Below are 20,307 nucleotides of genomic sequence, written 5' to 3'. Positions count from 1 at the left end.
TATGTGCTGTAGGGAGAGGTTGAGCTTGTGCGGTGTAGGTGGGGGAAGTCAGTCTTCATTCTCTTCCAGAAGTCTGCGACCTTAGGATTATGTTACATTTAGATGCATCAGGAACTTGATCGTCATATTCATCACACATACTCTATGTTCCCAAAACTCGTCTGGCAAGCTACGGAGACCGTGCCTTTTCCAGCTGTGCACCGCGTCTGTTGAATTCCTTGCCAGACGAGCTGAGGGACACACCCTGGCCCACGGAATCGGCGCTTACGGAAGCAGGGAATTCTGTGCTTACGGCAAGCGTATTTCACGGGTTAGCTGCGAATTTTTGCTTCAAATTACTAGTCATTCTATGCTTACAAGGCTAGCGCAGAAATTTGGCGTTTACACGAAAACTGGGATGCTAGATCGTAAGCACAGAATTCGGCGGTAAGCAGAGCCATGAAATATGGCCCTGATCTGTCAACATTCAAACACAACCTCAAGACTCATAGTGTTCAATTTGTCAGCTTGCTAGCATCTGGCGCCTTTGAATGGTTCTATTCCAGATACTGTGCGCCATATAAATTGTATCAATATAAACCACAAGGGAAACTGATTGTATGTTATTATTATTATTATTATTTACGTACATTGAATCTCAGGCGTTCAACTTGCGCTTGAAGGGGCGCAGCAATTTTCCTCTGGTAAGGGGGAGCTTCTATGGGGGAAATGTAAGTTTGTATTGGATTGGAACCTTGCAGAGGGCACCACAGCAAAAGCACAGGGCACCACGGTAATTGCTGTGGGCAGGGAGTTGTGTATTACTCTAAGACCTGCTGTCCAAATCAGCATTTTATATAAAATTGGTAAAACACATTGCTCGACCGAAATTCAACCGATAAATTGATCAATGGTTTTGTTACCTCAAAACTTGATTGCGACAGTTTAATTTTCGGCATGCTTGAGTTCGAATTGAGGAAATTACAGGGCATTCAAAATTCAGCTGCATGCCCCATCACAATTGAGCATACATGTATTACTCCACTGCTGAACATTGGTGTCCAGTAAATAAACATTTGGAATTTAAAATGTTGTGTTTTATTTATAAGATTCTATAAGGAATAGATCCAGGTCCAACTTTATGAGCTACTAAGTGTCACATCAACTACATGAACACACACACTCTGTACTTGAATTCATCTAGTGTGCAATATTAACAACAGCCAGTTGGCAAAACTACATGTATGGTGATCGATCATTTACTTCCCTCCCCCGTTTGTGGAATGGGCTGCCAACGGCAATTCAATCTGCTGACACCCTTAACATTTTGCAAACCTCCTCGAAAACCATCTTTTCTACTTGAAGTTTTGAATTTATTCTTCCAGAACTCGGTATCAATTTTTTCAGCTCCTGTCTGAAGCAACTCATCATAATCCCCTTTCACACGAGAACAATTTAGCAAGGGTCCCTTGCTTTAAATTTTAGCATGGTTGTAAAATGTAGCAATGTTCGACAAGATTTTGCAAGAGAACTTGGACAGAAGAAAAATTGTTGTCCTTTCACACAGGGTACGTTTTGTAAAGTTTTACAACCCAGCTACAATTTAGACAGGGACCCTTGCTAAATTGCTCCTCGTGTGAAAGTGGCTTTTTACATTGAGAATGTTTCTCTAGATTTAGATTGCTTCTCTGGACCCATAAAGTCATTCCTCACACATTACAAGCTCTTGACTTCAGGGCCTCTACAACCAAATTAAGTCCTCCATGCTTAATTGTTAGGATTGTCAATTACGGTGGACTTGGAAAGCACAACGTTTAGCCCAGCAGGTGGTTTCTTGTAATACACTATTTATTTAGGCCAAGTGGGTGTTGTGTTCACCTTGTAATTTCCCTATGTAGGCCCTATAAAGAGTTGACTTAACTTCACTATGTCGAATTACAATCTCTATAACTCTACTTTTCCTTACTTGTTGTTCATGACAATTACTGAGTTTGAGTGATAAGAGAGTCAAGTCGGTCAAGAGCATGTTTAACGAAGGACTTCAATGTTTTTTCAGTGTGTTTATATCCTTACGATGATTGCGATTGCTTCAAGAGATGTTGATCTTTGACTGAGCGTATTGCTGCCAATGACAACAAACCAATCGATGCAAATAAGAGTGGTTTGGAAATTCCTTGTTGTGCTTAGAAAGTTTAGATTAAATAAAATCTACTTGGCACAGTGTACGCACTTTAGCAAACTTGGCCCAATTTCATAGCGCTGCTTAGCTAGCAGCTGATTTTGTGATTACTGTATGATTTCAATTTCATAGCGCTGCTATCCGTAAGCACACGAAAAGGCGTGCTAACCTTTCGGGGCTTACCGCACGAAAATAAATGACGTCACAATGCAAATCCATTTTTCTTCTAAACTGTAAAATATGCTTGCACATTAACAAGTTTTTCTGCTACAGTAAGCACAAAAACTTGCTTACCGTTAAGCAGCTCTGTGAAATTGGGCCCAGGTGCGAATTACACATAGTGCAATTAACAAATTGAAATTTTTGTGCCAAATTATATCAGTGGAAAAGTAATACTGCGATACAACATTCTTCACTACAGATGTGGAAAATCTGTGTTATTGAAGTTTCCCAACAAACTTTCAAAAATTTTCAGTCAAATTGACAGGCAATAACCAGAGATAAAACAAAAACGCACTTTTTCCTAATCAAATTATAAATTGCATATCACATTTTATGATTGGGCAATTATAAAATCGGGCCTAAAATAAACGCAGACGAATAGCGTGAGAGCCCAAGGGCAAAGAACATCATTTCCAATTATTGGCTCGTGGACATTACTTAACCTGACAGAGGCTGACAAAGGAAGTTATTTATATTTCCTAATTCTGATTTAGCAACAGAGAAATCCTTGAGAACTTGTAGCCCAGAGGTAAAGAATATTTTATTCTAAATTTGATTGAAACTTAAATAACATGGCTGTAAATGAGCAATCTGTGTGTATTACAGATAATAACAAAAAAACGTTGAATAATAATTGCATCAAATACTTTTAATTTAAACTCAAGTGTATTTTATCAACTTTTGGTGAAGAAAACAACAACATAGTTTCCTCTCATTTATACTCTGTCATAATTTAGGAAAATATTCTACAGCATAATTCTACTAAAAACTGGTGCCAACTTCCAGCATAGGAAGCCTGGTTTTAAGCTATTCAGCACACCTGTCTTATGTCATACAGGTAGAGTGTAAAAAAAAGAGTGTGGCCCAAAGTTTTCTGGCGCTACGCTTCACCAGTTGCTACTTACTTAATTCAGATCTTTCAGAATGATAAAGTCCCCCTTCGTCGATTTTACCAAACTCTTCCTAACTTAGGATTCATGTTAGGACTTAGGACGAGTTAAGTTCCCTATCCCAAGACGTACGTGTAAGACGCATTGAACCCATCCTAAGTTAGGGCAGGTTACTCGTCCTAACTCGAGATAAGATTAGTCCTAGCGTTTCGTGATGGTATAATATCATAACTGGTTAATGGGATTTTACATGCTAAAATAATGTTCATCTTCCTGAGACAACAATTATTTTGTGACTTGTTTTACTCATTTCTCAAAAACTACAGAACCTCAGTAAGTAATATTTGAAGGGAAGCTTTCCACTATCATTATCTTCAAACCCTGTAAGTTTAATGTAAATCTGTGGACATTTTGAAAAAGTACCCGAATCCTTTAAGAAAGCAATATCACCTTTCTGTAAGTTCCTGTACGTTCAGGCCTTGTGTGTCTGGCGACTTGAATAAATAAAAAATACGCTTAATGTAACTTGGTGCTTGAGCTTACGTGTTGATCAAAATAAAAACCAAAAGTAAATCAATAACTTTATACAACAATCTGACTTTGCCTTGCCTTGACTAAGAACAAGTACAAATGTGGGTCATCTGACAATGTCTGACCCAACAACTTACTCTTAAGTCGTTGACATCTTGGTATCCGCCAACAAACACTGCCCCCATGAGTTTAGAAATGTCCAGTTGACCCTGTGAGATTGGTGTGAGGTACTCCACAGTGGTTTGTACTCCGTTAATGGTTGCAAAGACACTCCTTATTTGTGGTGATCCAAGGTTATAGATGATAACGGAGTAGGTTGTGTTCGCTTCGAAAGAACCATCTCCAATGTAAAGCTGTTACAAAAAAACAAAAAACAATCAACACTGTTAAATAAAAATATGCTACCAGATTCTGTCAAGTGTTTAGGATTTAAGTATTCTGAGTCAGGCCTGGAAATTCATGGAGGCAAAAGCTTCTGTTGCCCTGGTCTTGGCCTTGTTGCCCTTTTAAAGGCAGCGGACACTATTGGTAATTAATCAAAATAATTATTAGCATAAAACCTTTCTTGGTGACGAGTAATGGGGAGAGGTTGATGGTATAAAACATTGTGAGAAACAGCTCCCTCTGAAGTGCCATAGTTTTCGAGAAAGAAGTAATTTACCACGAACTTGGTTTCGAGACCTCAGATTTAGAACTTGAGGTTTCGAAATCAACCATCTAAACGCACACAACTTCGTGTGACAAAGGTATTTTTTCTTTTACTATTATCTTGCAACTTGACCGATTGAGCTGAAATTTTCACAGGTTTGTTATTTCATGCATATGTTGAGATACGCCAAGTGAGAAGACTGGTCTTGACAATTACCAATGTCCACTGTCTTTAAACATTTCACATGACTTAAAGATTTTCCAATGGAAGTTTCCTATGTAAAATGAATATGGCCTTGGTTGCCCTCTCAAAGATGACATTTTAGGCTTGCTGAATTTCCCTCTTTCCTTAAAGAGCAGTTTTGAAAGTTGTATTTGATCTTTTACCCTGAGACAAACCAAGCAGAGAACTAAGCCACACATACTGTCCAATATAAGGGTTTGTTGTGAAAAGGTAGTACAGATACAGGGACCAATTTCATGGCTCTGCTTACCGTAAGCACAGAATCAGCGCTTACGGAAGCAGGGAATTCTGTGCTTACGGCAAGCGTATTTCATGGGTTAGCGGCGAATTTTGGCTTCTGAAAGTGCGTACTCCCCATTACTAGGCATTCTAGGCTTACAAGGCTAGCGCAGAAATTCGGCGCTTGCACGTAAGCGGGGAATCGCAAGCGCAAGCGCAGAATTCGGCGGTAAGCAGAGCCATGACATTGGGCCCAGGTAGTAGGTCAATATTGTTAGCAAATTATTAATGTATGATTTGTGAGTCCCTTGAAAGACAAACTGAAATCTTATCTCTTCTATTTCCTGTCCCTGAGAGTGTCATACAATCAACGAAACACAAGGTTGCAAGATAGTCAGTCATCAAGGTGATACATGACTGACAATAAGAACCACTTAAGTCTTAAAATACCTACAGACTCAGAGTCTAACACTCAAGTTGGGGATTACAGGACCCAGAACGTCCCCCTGCGGGACAACTGTTGACAGCTGAGTTTCCGATGGGAATACAAAGACTATTGTTACAATAGGCTCTCCATATACGGCATGTATTCATTGGGGTTTTCAGGGCAACAATTTAATACATTTTTAGCAGAAATGCAAAAAGCACCATGTGTGAAAATAATCCTTCCAGTATTGAATCGCTAAGGACGGCACAAGCAACAAGTTTAAAAAATGACCGATAGTGTTTATTCCCTTTGACTTCATGTTATCAAGGGCAGTCTTTATTTGAATCCAGGGTAACAGTAAAGCAGCTACAGTGTTAAAGCACAGGGCCTAATTTCATAAAGCCTGTAAGTACAAAAACTTGCTTAGCATCAAAAACCGACTGCTTAGCAAAAATAGGTTACCAACCAGAACACCATTCAGATACCATTGCTATTACTGGTACCCCAGTCATTTCCTGCTAAGCTATGAAATTTACTAAGCAGAATTTTATGCTCAACAGCTTAAAGAAATTGGGCAGATGTCAGCAAGCATGACATGCACTAATTGCTAAGAGCACTATGATTAGTACTTTCCAACCATGCATCGTGACAAGGCAAGATTTAGGAAGCTTGTAAGAAAGGGCTGACTGAAACCAATGCAGGTTTATAGGCACACAATCTGACCTAATGTTATTTCACTTCAACATTTGTTTTCTTGTGAAAATTTGTTGTTTTAAGTGACACAAGCAAACAAACTCTAATTCTTTTTCCCCGATGCAAATTTAACATCTATTATATCGTTGCGGTACCCGCTGCCAAAACATAGGATTCGAACTGCCTCTAGCTACCGGGCAGTCTCGGTTGTCTAGTTGGCAAGACACTGCTCTAGAATTGCCATAGTCGTGGGTGCAAATCCCACTCGAGAAATATGCCTAGAGAGGTTTTTTCAATACTCACATTGGTACAAATAAATGCACCACAGCAAATGCACAGGGCACAACATCAATAGCTGTTGGTGCTTTGGTTTATTTGGAGGCTTGCGTGGTATTTAACCAAACCATTGACTTGACCAGTCCTTCCTTAGGGATGGTGTTAATTTGATTGAGGAGACATACAATCAATTCCTTCCTGTTGGAAGGCTCCAACTATGCCCCACCAGCAGTAAGGAGTCTATGAGGGGCCGTTTATGACTAAATGAGCAAACCCATATATATACATAGGAGCAAAACTATATAGAGCAAACCCATAAGAGCAAACCCATATATATAGGAGCAAACCCATATATATATAAAAGCAAACCCATATATATAGGAGCAAAACCATATATATAAGAGCAAAACCATATATATAGGAGCAAAACCATATCTATAGGAGCAAAACCATATATAAGAGCAAACCCATATATATAGGAGCAAACCCATATATAAGAGCAAACCCATATATATAGGAGCAAAACCATATATAGGAGCAAACCAGCAAAACCATATATATAAGAGCAAAACCATATATATATAAGAGCAAAACCATATATATAGGAGCAAACAATTTATATAAAAGACCACCGAAAATATATATAAAGATCAACGGCAAATATATAATCGATGCAAAAATAAATATAAGGGATAAAAAACTCAAAGTTAAAAGACAAACACAAATATATTTAACAGCGCCCTCTATATTGGACGTAGTTTCATATATATAAGACATGTGCACCCATATATAAGACATAAAGTCGAATACAAAGGACGTCAACAGCCGTCAAAGGTTAAAATCGGGAACGAAAATCACCGAGCCGTATATTCAGCCTTTGTCTGGCACTTGGTAATCATTGCGCACGTTTCGCTGGGAATGAGAAAGGGAGAGGGGGACATACACGTCGCGACGGCGTGACTTTAATTGTAATTAATTTGTTTAATATAATTGAATGAGATTTTTTATTTATTTTGCACGGCATACTAGCTTCTGAATATTCAATAAAATACCTGTTGATCCTGGCCATCACATTAGGGATGTTTTTATAATTTCCTGTGCCCTTACTGTTTTTCTTGCTTTACTTTTGTACATGTACCTATATTATCTATTTGACATACTGTCTGCTTGTATTTGTAATTGTTTAATGGCCGAATAAAGAATAAGAATAAGAATAAGAACCAATGAAAGTAATGAAAACATATGACGTCGCTCCAATGTCGTCCATATATTAGCAAAGTAAATGGCGGACTATCTGTCGTCTTCTTCCTTTAAAGTGCTGCTTCAGAAAATTTGAAGATTACCTCACAGCGTAAAACCAAAACTTTTAATATTTCGAACACACGGTGTAAAAAGGTTTAGTTGATTTATAGTTTTTGATTGTGAACAATTTTCCTGTTATCCTAATACTTTGTTTACACTATAGTATCATGGAGATAGTATTGAAGAGAGGAATCGCTGCCAGTGTACGTGCAGCATGCACACTGATCAGATTGGATCGGCTGCCCATTTCCAGCTAGCCCGAGTGCTAGCGTCGGTCAGTCACGCCGTCGCGACGTGTATGTCCCCCTCTCCCTTTCCCATTCCCAGCGAAACGTGCGCAATGATTACCAAGTGTCAGACAAAGCCTGAATTTACGGCTCAATGATTTTCGTTCCCGATTTTAACCTTTGACGGCTGTTGACGTCCTTTGTATTCGACTTTATGTCTTATATATGGGTGCACATGTCTTATTTATATATGAAACTACGTCCAATATAGAGGGCGCTGTTAAATATATTTGTGTTTGTCATTTATATTTGAGGTTTTTGGTCCTTTATATATATTTGCCGTTGATCCTTTATATATTTTCGGTGGTCTTCTATATATTTGTTTTGATCATTATATATTTATTATTTTGCTCTTAAATATATTGGTTTGCTCTTATATATGGTTTTGCTCCTATATATACGGGTTTGCTCTTATATATATGGTTTTGCTCCTATATATATGGGTTTGCTCCTATATATATGGGTTTGCTCCTATATATATGGGTTTGCTCCTACATATATGGGTTTTCTCCTATATATATGTGTTTGCTCTAATATATATGGTTTTGCTCCTATATATATGGGTTTGCTCTAATATATATGGTTTTGCTCCTTTATATATGGGTTTGCTCATTTAGTCCTAAACGGCCCCTCATAGGAGTCAGTGTACATGCGGATGGGATGGCTTAAAGAGGTCATATAACACCTTCACAACTGACCAGTGGTCTTTAGGTTGGATTTATTCAACAGGCTCTCTGTCCACTTCAGACTTTACTTCTTGTTTCATTTCTAACTGGTTACGCCCAGAATCCTAGGTACATCTATAGTGTGATGTCTCAATGATCGACTGACTCAATGAGGTCAAACCAAATAGATTGAAATGTCAAATTTGAAAGAGATTTCCCATGTTTTTCTAATTTTACCACTCATTTCCTACAATTTCCATCAACTTTCATCTGGAAACTGCTTTATTGTATGTTGGGAAAACAAGTACTGTACTTTTTTACTTATTTTATTTCCAATGTTCTAGCATCTGAAGGGAAGGAACCAATAAAGAGAAATGAGGCTTCAAAAAAGATGGCAAAGGGCGCCACATGAATTCTTCCCTTTAGAGATTGCAGATTGATTTGACTCTCTTTGGCTGAAAGTTTCAGAAAATCAAAGAAGAAGGGTGTGCAGGGTTTGAAAGTTGAATGACAAAAGACTACAACTGTTTCTTGGTTCACTACTGTACATTTTGGTATGATGTAAAGATATCGCACAATGAACAAAACAATGAAAGTAGGGCAGTAAGATGACCCTAATACAAATCTTGGCATCAAGGACTAGAAACACCGAAGCAGGCTCTTGATAAACCACAACATTAGCACTTCATATCGGTTAATGCCCTTTACTGTCACACTACAATTTAATGTTACAAGCCGTTCACCCATTAAAAGGATTCTCTGTCGCTCTATGCTTGATACATAAGACTCAAATTTCCTTGTAGTATCTACACTGACGTATACATGTAGAGAATGTCATCTGCTTGCATTAAGGCATCATCATAATTAACTAGTTATCACATCTGACTGCTGTGATTTATAAATTCCCTCTGACACATGTTGTGTTTATCGCCAACTTCCACGTAATATACACGTACACTACAGTGATCAAGGCTTTTAGAGGAGGCTCAGTGTCTGTTGCCTTGCCGTTAAATTTGCTGAATTTACAAGTAAAGCACAAGAATCCTGACTATGTCTTGACCTTATTATTGCTTGGTTTACTTCCATGGTTTTATCAGAAATTTGTTGGCGGCCAACCTTTCCTTAAAAGGCAGTGGACACTATTGGTAATTACTCACAATATAAATATCAGCATAAAACCCTTCTTGGTAACAAGTAATGGGGAGCTGTTGATTGTATAAAACATTGTGAGAAACGGCTCCCTCAGAACTCACGTAGTTTTCGAGAAACAAGTAGTTTTCCACAAATGACCCAGAATTAGATTTTGAGGTCTCAAAATCAAACATCTGAAAACACACAACTTCGTGTGACAAGGGTGTTTTTTCTTTCATTATCATCTTGCAACTTTGACGATCAATTGAGCTCAAATTTTCACTGGTGTGTTATTTTTTGCATAGGCCTATATGCTGAGATACACCAAGTGAGAAGACTGGTTTTTGACAATTACCAAAAGTGTCCAGTGCCTTTACATGTAAATCATGAATTTAAAGCGAGAAGAAAGAAATCTTAATGCAACCCTACTTTAAGAAAGAATTATCTTGAAACAAGGGCGGGTTCTTGTTCCTCCTTCTTTGTTGACCTTTACAGAAAACCACCCCTGCCCATCCTCCTCCCCTACCCCTTTATCAGCTCGCACTGTTCTGGACCCTAGTTTGCCTCCCTCTTCCGTAGCGCAACCCATAAATTCCCTGCATGTGTTACAGCTTTCCTGTTGTTTGTTTTAAAACTTGTTCTCAGTTTAAAAAAAAAAGGGCCTGGGTTTTTGTTGTTGTGAAAGGTCAACTGCTTGTACATGTAGTATTGGAGAGTGGCAAGTATACATTCATAGAAACAGGAAAACCAATTTGGGTTTGGAGAGACCTGGATTCTGAATCAACCTGAACATCATGCCTTCACATGTATACAAGTCATAAGGCATGACATGTGTGTATAAATAAATACGGTTCAAAATATATTATCAGGGACCCACATTTATCATGGACTTGCCATAAGAGAAGTGACTTTATGATTGGTTAGTACAATGACGAACTGGTTTGACTGCTGTCTAGCTCTGTATCATAAAAAAAATTAATGAACAGTTTACCTTAATTTTTTTTCAAAGACTGACCAGCAGGACCAAAATAAGCTTTCCATTTCACTGGTCCTGCGGCTTTTACATTTGTCCATACATGTAATGTAATTCATATTCATAAAGCCTCCAACAGTTTTGCTATTCCTATTAGTGGAGAGCGCGTCACGGTAGGGTTTTTAAACGGTTGATAATGACCAGCTGAGAGCTGTTTATAACCGGTTATTTTTTCGGATACGTCTGTGCGGGTTAGACAACCTCGTTCACAGGGGTGATCGATCTCGCCGTGCCATTTTAGCCCATGAATACGAGAATGCATACTACACGCACAAATGCGCATCCAAAAACTGTCTCAGGCATAAAAATGCGACACACGTACAGGGCTAAAGGATGTCGGAAAATGGATAAGTTTTACAGAGTTTCTAACGCCTTTAAATGGGAATGAAAGGGTAGTGACTTTCTTAAACTGCTGTTTAAAACCTTGCAGGGTCGTGGACGTGTGATAAAGGCCCTCGCCTTCTGGTGCCTTTATCGCACGACCATTACCCTGCGGGATGTAAATGGCAGTTTAAGAACTCATCGCTACCCTTTTATTTCGAACCTACCTCTACCAGCGAATCAGTTGTGACCTTCCATTCTAAATAGAGCTTTCTAGCGCTGACACCCAGTGCAAAGAACAATGTCTGTTGCTCAGGACTGGAGCCGCCATCTTGGTATAAGAGCATTCCATAGTCATTACAATAACGGAATTGGAATTCTAGAACCGACTCTGCACCTCGAAGCTGATTGGTCGATGTGTCTATGAGGTCATTGTATTTGATGTACGCGTCAATATCGATGAACTTGTCCACAAACTGGCCCAATGAAAGACTTGCCAGTGTTGCTGTTAAAGGACAAAAAGATACCAATGTAAGTTTACAACAACAAATATAAAAGTACAGTATTTTGTCTTGAATTAGATGTGTAAAGATATTTTGCTGTTTTGTCCTGAAACCTTTACAGTCACCCTGGTTTACTCATCTTACATTTCATTCCATTTTAACACCAGACTTTTTTCAAATGTCAATTAGCCCTCCACAATACAAACACCACAGAAATTATACAAAACCATTCTTTGTAAAATCTGTGTTGTCCTCAATACAAACCTAAGATGGATGAACTTTCTTACAAGACGAATAGTTAACCACAAATCTTTATAAAATAGTGGGCAGCAAATTGACGGTCTGAAATGTCAGGTACGATTAGTCCGTGGTCATAAATATCAGTCATGCCAGAGGAAACTCGGTCAATAAATGACCTGAAATGTTATCCATGTTATAACCTGACAACCTGGGCTGAATCTCTTGCAGCTGCTTTCAGTAAGTTAAAAGATTTCTATAAGAATCTTACGTGGAATTATTAGGTACGAGGATGTAAAGGCTTGAAGTGTACAAATAAATTATGAATTACTTGCACTTAATTCTTTTGGATTTTAAACCGCTAATAGTCACATCCTTTCAAAAGCGGATTCAGCCTACAAAATTGTTATAGGATAACAACTACATCCAAAGAGTTCACTATTAATTCTCACAATTAAAGTTGAAAATAAAAATTGTAAATTGAAGAAAAATAACATCTGCACACAACGGTCAAAGCGAATAATATGTCCAGATTGGGAAACATTGGATATAATGGGGCATGACCTGAAATCTAAAATGATTAATGGTGAAATGAGACTTCACCATTTCCTCCCTCAGTCCCTTGAAAGGGGGCAGGAAATGGAACCAACACAGCGAAGGAAATCTCCAAGTTCCTGTTCCGGACTTAGTCAAGACTTCTCCTTACTCAATCCTAATGTTTGGAAGATGTCAACTTCCCTTGAAATGTTTCTTTAGTGACTGAAGAAAACTGGGGGCAGCGAAAGGACGAAATAGACATCACAACAAAGAATATATAATTTAGTAAAAAAGTCTTTTACATCTTTTCAAAGCAGTCTTTTTTTTTTTACAACTTTTTAATTTGGTTTGAAGGGAAACGGGTAAACAGATTTCATACCCTTCATGAACCAAGGTTCAAGGTTTAAATACTTGAGCTCTTAAATTGTTCAGCCTCCAGCCAGCATAGGGCCTACATCACTAGTCCATACTTTTCAACACTTGAACTAGACCGACGGACCACTTGGGAGAGTGTCGACTGTCCTCAAGTGTTTTTATCAGCATTTGCAAGGTTTGGACTCTGTTGAACTGGGCTGGATTTCACAAAGAGTTTAAGACTAGTCTTATTTCGAGTTACTCTTCCTAGCTTAAGGCTTGCCATACGTTTTTAATATCTCCAAGGACTAATCCTAAGTAAATGTAACTCTTTGTGAAATCGACCCCTGAACATGTATATTTAATTGACTACTAAATCTTGCAAAACGAAACGACTCTTTGATAAACCCAGGATTTTACAAATGACATGAATGAGTCAGAAACCCAGTAGCAATCGTAATACATCTGTCTTATCAACCTACCACACAGTATCACAGCATAGCCAGTCATCCATTGACCCCAAACCATTGTCGACTCTTAACTATCGATGAACCATGAGTTAACATGCATCAATCTTCACTGACGCTATCACAAACTTCAGCATTAAGTCTCGTATCATTCTCCTAGCATTCTTCCACTTTCCTTATTAGATGAGGTCTTTGCTTCAGTCGTGACCTTCTGTAAACAAAGGACTGGTTGATTTCTTAGGAGGAGTTGGCGGCAGAGTGGCTGGTGTACTCAGTCATGTCTGTCTATCTGCATGATCTGTAGAAGGAATATAAGTACATGTAACTATTAAAATGAATGCATAGAATGGGTTACCCTGGGTTGACCTGCACTTGTTGTACACAGAGATACCAATCTGAAAGTTTACTGGAGGAAATTTTGTCTGCTGGTATCGTGCCAAGAATTCTGCCTATCATTTGATTCTGGGGTATTTCAGTTCATGAGTTCAGTTAACGCCATAGCCGACGGTGCGATGTGTTTGGACGTAACCTTGAGTTTGACCAACTGCTATAATAAGAAGTAATCAAGCTTGAGGTTGAGAAGTTCATGAGGAGTGTCACTTTGTATTCTGGTCATCTAAAAGTGATGGCCTATTTGCTCGGAATCGAAGCTTTACTTTTAAAACAAAAACATTTCCAGGAAACCGGTAGGTTTAAAATAAAAAGGAAAGCACTCTAGAAGACTTGGGGGGTCACAAACACGTATGCCACAGTGCAAGAGACATGACTGACAGTTGGGTTAATCACCATGGGAACAAGAAAGCTTACATCATGTAATACTTTTCTGCTTAAACCCCAAGTTTACCTCTTACTTGATGATCATTTCAGTGAGATTTGAGTAACAAGTGATAATTGAATCAGCCCGTCTTCCTTCCTGATACAAGGTTTTGATACAAAGACGACAGTGACTTTAAGAAAAGTTCAGTTGTGGAGTGTTAAGGGCAAGAGATTACATTTGAGAGACAAACACTGATTTGTGGAGGGCCCTCGACAGGTGTTCCTGGTTTGGTATATTGCACATGATGTCACACTCTCGAAAAGGAGGCAGATCATTGGACAATAGCTGTTCTTTGTGCGTAAAAACGTGCGCTTGACATCAGCGTACATGTACCTGTAACATTTCGCGTTATGCAAGGGGGAGCTATTGACTTCTTACACATTACGGAACGCGCCTCCACGCGTAATTTTGGGTGTCAACTATCTTTTGAGCATGTTTGTATACGATTTTGACACCAAATTGACACCCAGGATGGGCACAATGTGAATATGCTGTGCGTATTGCAAGGGGTCTATAAGAACAACTTAAATGGTTCAACATAGGAAAATGTAAGATTACATACTAATTGTAAGCTCCTGAAGAAAAGAAAATCATCAAAGTGAAACAAGGATTCTCATCGTGTTAGATATTGGCATGAAAGCTCCCCCCAAACCCTAAGGTTATAAGTACATCAACCTGTGTAAGTAATGCCCATTGCTTCATGTGTCAGCAAACTGTACATGAATCATCTTATCATAGGATAGCATGGTAGATAAGGTGGTTTATGTACAACAAGGAAAGGGGTGGGACTGTTCAAATTCAGCTAAATAAGTGTGAATCATTCATGGGTGGTGCTTTTGTGCAGTGAAGCTACAATGTATGATTGCACTGTGTACACTTATGGAAAGCTTTTGTTCTATTGGCAAGGACAGCTCTATAGACCTTTATCATGCTATGTTCATCTTGGTCATTGTTCCTGTATCAAATAAAAATAATGAATGCTAGTAATGGTTTTGCAATAAGGAACCAGACCATTTTGTTCTTCCAACCTCAGTTTGGTAGCATTGATATCGTTATCAATGGGTGGGCGGTGGCAGAAATTCAAGATGGCAGCACTGTGATACAGGTCTATTGTTTAATATGTTCAGTAAAACCAAGGAACAATGTGCTTACAAAACTGCAATTTGAGCAGTGATGTACTTAAAAGTGGTCCTTGCTCTCTGATTGTACATAAAAATATGTACCTTGTGTAGTTAAGCTTAGTAAGACCTACTAACTAGTACAGTTCATCGCAAACATTAAAACCACTTGCCCGTTATGAAATTAACTGCCAATCTCAACACTTTGTTTTTGATTAAAGGCATTGTAAAAGACCAGTGTTCTCACTTGGTGTATCCCATCGTAAGCATAAAATAACAAGCCTGTGAAAATTTGGGCTCAACTGGTCATCGAAGTTGCGAGAAAATGATGAAAGAAAAAACACCCTTGTTGGATGAATTTGTGTGCTTTCAGATAGAAATAAATGACTTCCAGCTATGTAGAAGTCTTTTTATTATTTTAGTGAGAACATACCTCTATCTCAAAAACTACGTTACTTCAGAGGGAGTCGTTTCCCACAATGTTTTATACTATCAATAGCTCTCCAATGCCCGTTACCAAGTCAGTTTTTAAGTTAACATTTGTTTTGAGTAATTACCAAACGTGTACCTTCCCTTTAAAACACTGGTTGGACTGGAACTTAATTAAAATAACTCATGGTAGTGAGGGTGGAGGGGGTCCCTCTATGCTAAAAAATGATAATACAATGCAAACATGATTAAATAGTTATTAGGATCAGTCAGAAGATGTATCAAATGGGTAGTGATCTTGAATTTAGACGCTAATTTGTAAATCATTTGAAGAAAGCACTTGGTTGGTTGGAAGCTTTTAAGAATGAGGCTTTTTATATTGGCTTCTTGGACCAGAGGAAGAGCTCATTTAGTTTGCAGTAAGTTAGTGACGATGTTTCTTTTCACAGCGTAACGAGAGGAGATTACCAATGACAAACAATACGGGTTAAAATGCAGTTGTCAGGGAAATGTGGAGGAAATGACAAAATGAGCCAAGAACACAAGAGTTGGTCGAATGGATTGAGCTGAACTACCGTATACGTGTTCCTCAGTAAAGTTCAGTAGAACCGTTGGCTCTACTGTAACGGTGTGGTCATCTTGTTTTACTTCATTCCAACTCATTATAAGCCAAACTGAGGCTGGACGAAATAATTGTCTAGTGTCATGCGCAATGTGTGTTAGCACTCATTACTGTTATTGAAAATGGCGAACATGATCAAGATGGTGACAGCGCGTTAAAAGGTCTATAAAACCATCTATGCGTTCAATTGAGACTATAAAATTGTTTTGAGAAATTGTGTTTTGAGGAATTGTGGGTTTTGCTTAGACCAGGGGAAGCAGAGGCTGGATTCAAGTCTATCAACAAATCTTTGAAATCTTCACATGATATTCATTTTTGTAGAAAGCAAATTATAGTTTTAATCCCTTTTAAAATCATGGCAATTATTTATTTACTACATTCAATATTATATAATATCTTTTGTATGCACAGTACAAACCCATTCAATTAAAGCAGAGATCATGTTACAAATAGAGCTCATAGTCTGAAGTAACACTGTACAGCATAACCTTTAAATCAACTGGATCCTACCACGGAATTAAAAATGAATCAATATTCAATGCAAATATTTGCTGGATAAATATAATAAAAATATGACAAGGGTAACCACTTCAAATTGTGGACAAAGATAAGGTCCCATCAAAACTGTTTGTTTAGGCTACTGTGCACTTAACTCCAATAAATTAAGGCTACATTTGTTTGAATAAACCTGCAGTATAAAATGCCTTCTATCAAAAGGTACTGCCACTAATATGTTAAGCAATGGCACACTTCATAGCAATACAAAAAAATCACTAACAAATCAATATCTTCTGTTGTAGAAAGGCCATCATGTGAGTTCATTGTGCATAAAATAGAATGAATTACGTATGCTCAGTAGCAGCTTGCCTCCTACATGGTTGTAGGTGATTGTAACCAGGTTACACCCAACTGTAGAGGTTGATTGTTTCAACATCATAATTAAATTGAACACACCTATTTCCTCGTCCTTTTAAAATGGCTTCAGGCAATAATACAAAACAAATCTAACAAAAGTTGTTTTAATTTAAAATGAGCTCACTTGTTAAACCATTAAGAGGAAGCTTGGTTTTTTTAACTGGATATTTAATGTGAATAAAATATCCATTATTAAAAATGATTCATACAATTATAGGTGGGCTTGAAATTGACCCAAACTGGTGTTTAATTTTGCAGAAATTTTATAACGGAAAATTAAGTCCACATCGACTTTCACATATGAAATTGTTTTCACTAATTTCAAAAGAAAATTTATTTTCATTTGGTTTCTGAAATACTAAAAGGTTTGTTCCGCCCTGCATACGTGTACATTGTATCCCACTCTCCCTCCCTACTTTGGATTTGACTATTTTTGTCCCACCCAATTTTCATTAAAAAATTTTTTAAAAGAAGTGATTGATTCAGGAAAAAAAGAATGATGACAACATCTAAAATATGGGAATCAATGTGTGGTGAAGAGATTTTCAACTAGTGGTTTAATCCCAACGGGGCCTGGTTCTTGATAATTTTACCGAGACGAAGTCGAGGTAAATTATAAAGAACCAGGCCTCGGCGGGTTTAAACCACTAGTTGAAAACTGATTCAACACACTTTGATTCCCATTCATAATTACCTTTTCGGTCGAAAACATAAACACTTTTTGGTCAAAAAGTAAAATAAACGCAAAAATTGTCGTTGTTAAATGATTTCTTTCAACACAACACCCCTCCAGCTATGAAATGGTAAAGCCCTCCGCCGCCCTCGGGTAAACAACATCTTATAAGGGAATGCTGTGCGCGACGCGTGTATCGCGTGATGTGGCACAACTGTTTCAGCCGTTGCTCTCGACCAATAGGAATGAAGAAACTATCTCATTAGAACAGGTGCAAGGTCGCGTGTCACGCCCATGAATTAACACTTTTTACCGGTCATAAACAAAGGTTTATACACACCCAAGTGACGCACTCTCCACCAATAGGAATAGCGAAACTGAGGTATTTATGAATGACCATTTAAAACTGACAGGATCAGGGTCATGTGTTAATCACTGTTATCCCGCAGCCACCTGCAAGGTTCTAATAGGTCGTTTAAGACAGCAGTCACCACTACCCACGGACAAGGTTGTAGTATACGTACATGTTGGTCTTGCCCAAGTCATCCTACCCTGCAAGGTTTGATACAGCATCACATTGACCATGCAAGGTTCTTTTTGCTTGTTTAAAGGCCCTGAACACTATTGGTAACTACTCAAAATAAAACCTTAGTTGGTAATCTAACAAGTATATGGAGAACTGTTGATAGTATCAGGCATGCAACTGCCTGTTGAAAAAAAAGAGGAACATTTTCAAAGCTTATTTTACATTACGTTTTTTCACGTTTAAAAACAACAACAAAAAAGCGGAATTGCATGCATGTAGTATAAAACATTGTAAGAATTGGCTCCCTCAGAAGTAATGTAACATAGTTTTCGAGACAGAAGTAATTTTTAATGTCAAGTGACCACACACCGTACCATAGCAAGCACTGTCTAAACTGTCTGCCAGGTTACTTTATGAATAAAAAAAAAAAGCGCTAAAACATTCTGCAATGTATTAATATCTTTCTTGCGACAAGACTTTTTTTGAATGAAACCTACAATGTAGGACTGATCGCTCTGTCTGAATTCGTGTGTGTGTGTGTGTTAGCTTCCTATTCAGGGTTATTTAAATTTAGTTTCTATTTTTATTTAGAATAATATCAATTTAGCAAGATTGATTAATTATTACTTAGGCCCTTAATTAAACATACATGGGTAGGCATATGTCACCCCTATCTCCATCTATGTTCATCCTAAATTACCCAAATAAAAAATGGTTCATAAAAATCAAACATTTTTAAAAAAGTGACTTTAGTTAAAACTTCAATTTCAACCTACAATTTTGCTAAATTCTCAAAGGAATGTTTAATTATTAAAATATTATTAATGAACTACCCCCTTATGTTAATTTTGAACAAGTCAAAACTAAACAAAATTGAAAAAAAACATTGAAATAAGAAAACATACCCGGCACCATGGCTCTCCTTTAATGGTTTACGGTGTTACTATGGTTACAATTCCCTAAACGAACGAGTCGTCGAGTGTTTTTGTTCAAATCCACAAGTGGTTGTACATTGTTTGACCACATTTTGAAAAAGAGAAAAGATTAACAGTTACAGTACACGGAACATCTGAAGAGATTGGTGATGTGCAACGAGATAGTAACAATACTTTGATCCGATAGTTTTTAAATTAACAGAGTTCTTACTCTAGAGTAAAAGATTGAGTCTTATAAAACTGGTAAACACGGTGAAAAAAAACCCGCAACGTTTGTGCGTTTAATAAATCCACAATGAAATTCGAACGAACGGCTATGCTATGCTAACGTTTTGCCGAAGCGAACGCGGTCGAATTTGGAAAAAACGAAAGTGATTTCCCAACTCACAGCGATACAACAGTCGTAACTTACATAAGAAACCACATCCTTTAACAATATGAATATTAGAAACGTACATTACCTAGATTTCAGACACTTTGATGTCAATAAACCACCTGTAAAAACTCCAGAAAAACGCAGCTTAAAAATATTTGAATGCTTTCAATTTCACTGAACAGTCATTGTTGATTCTTGTGACCCCAAACACAGCTGAGGTCAAGCTCATGAATAATCAATGAGGTGAGTCACGATGATTGGTTGAAGGATTTGTATTAACATCGTACAGTTGAAGAAAGTTATTCAGTCAAAGTCAACCAAGAAATTCAGTGAAGAAATGAAATGTCTTCACGGGTATAAGTAATTAAAAACAAAAACAATGAAGTTATTCTAGAGTTGTTATCCTCTTAGTTAATGGTAAACTGTGTTGAAACATAGACATGTGTATGAACTCCAACTGTACGTTGAAAATAAATTAATCAACATCCACAGGTGGGTGGATCACTGGGATTTATTATCCCTGCTCATATAATGCTTTTTCCAAAGTTTATTTTCACTAATGTCTTACTTTGAGAAAACAATAATATTATTAATGTATTCACTCAAGTGTGTTAAAGGAAAACAAAAAATTGATAAAGAAATAACCAAAACCAAATGAGCAATCACAAGTTGATAAGATCATAGATTTTGTAAAAATAGCCTTACAAAATTATGAAAGGGTTAAACCAAAATTGATATTCTTTATCCCCAA

General features: G+C 37.7%; 1 protein-coding gene across 2 annotated transcripts in view; it reads right to left on the bottom strand.

Annotated features, from left to right (window-relative positions):
* LOC117303113 (protein crumbs-like) overlaps positions 1-19,725 on the bottom strand; it is a 57,220-nt gene extending 37,495 nt beyond the window's left edge. The window contains exons 1-4 of one of the 2 annotated variants that reach the window (XM_033787206.1): positions 19,642-19,725; positions 13,161-13,443; positions 11,275-11,552; positions 3,939-4,154 (exon numbers count right to left, since the gene is read on the bottom strand). In XM_033787206.1, the coding sequence (XP_033643097.1) occupies positions 3,939-4,154; positions 11,275-11,552; positions 13,161-13,206 (540 nt within the window). In that variant the 5' untranslated portion in view covers positions 13,207-13,443; positions 19,642-19,725. Of the gene's footprint in view, positions 1-629; positions 680-3,938; positions 4,155-11,274; positions 11,553-13,160; positions 13,444-19,641 lie in introns of those variants that run through there. The other variant, XM_033787207.1, reaches the window with a different exon arrangement.
* Positions 19,726-20,307: the final 582 nt, after the last annotated feature.

This window comes from Asterias rubens, chromosome 19 (genome assembly GCF_902459465.1).
Source record: "Asterias rubens chromosome 19, eAstRub1.3, whole genome shotgun sequence".
In the NCBI taxonomy this organism is placed as follows: Eukaryota; Metazoa; Echinodermata; class Asteroidea; order Forcipulatida; family Asteriidae; genus Asterias; species Asterias rubens.
The sequence above is the reverse complement of the archived record's forward strand: the minus strand, read 5'-3'. Positions and strand labels throughout refer to the sequence as shown.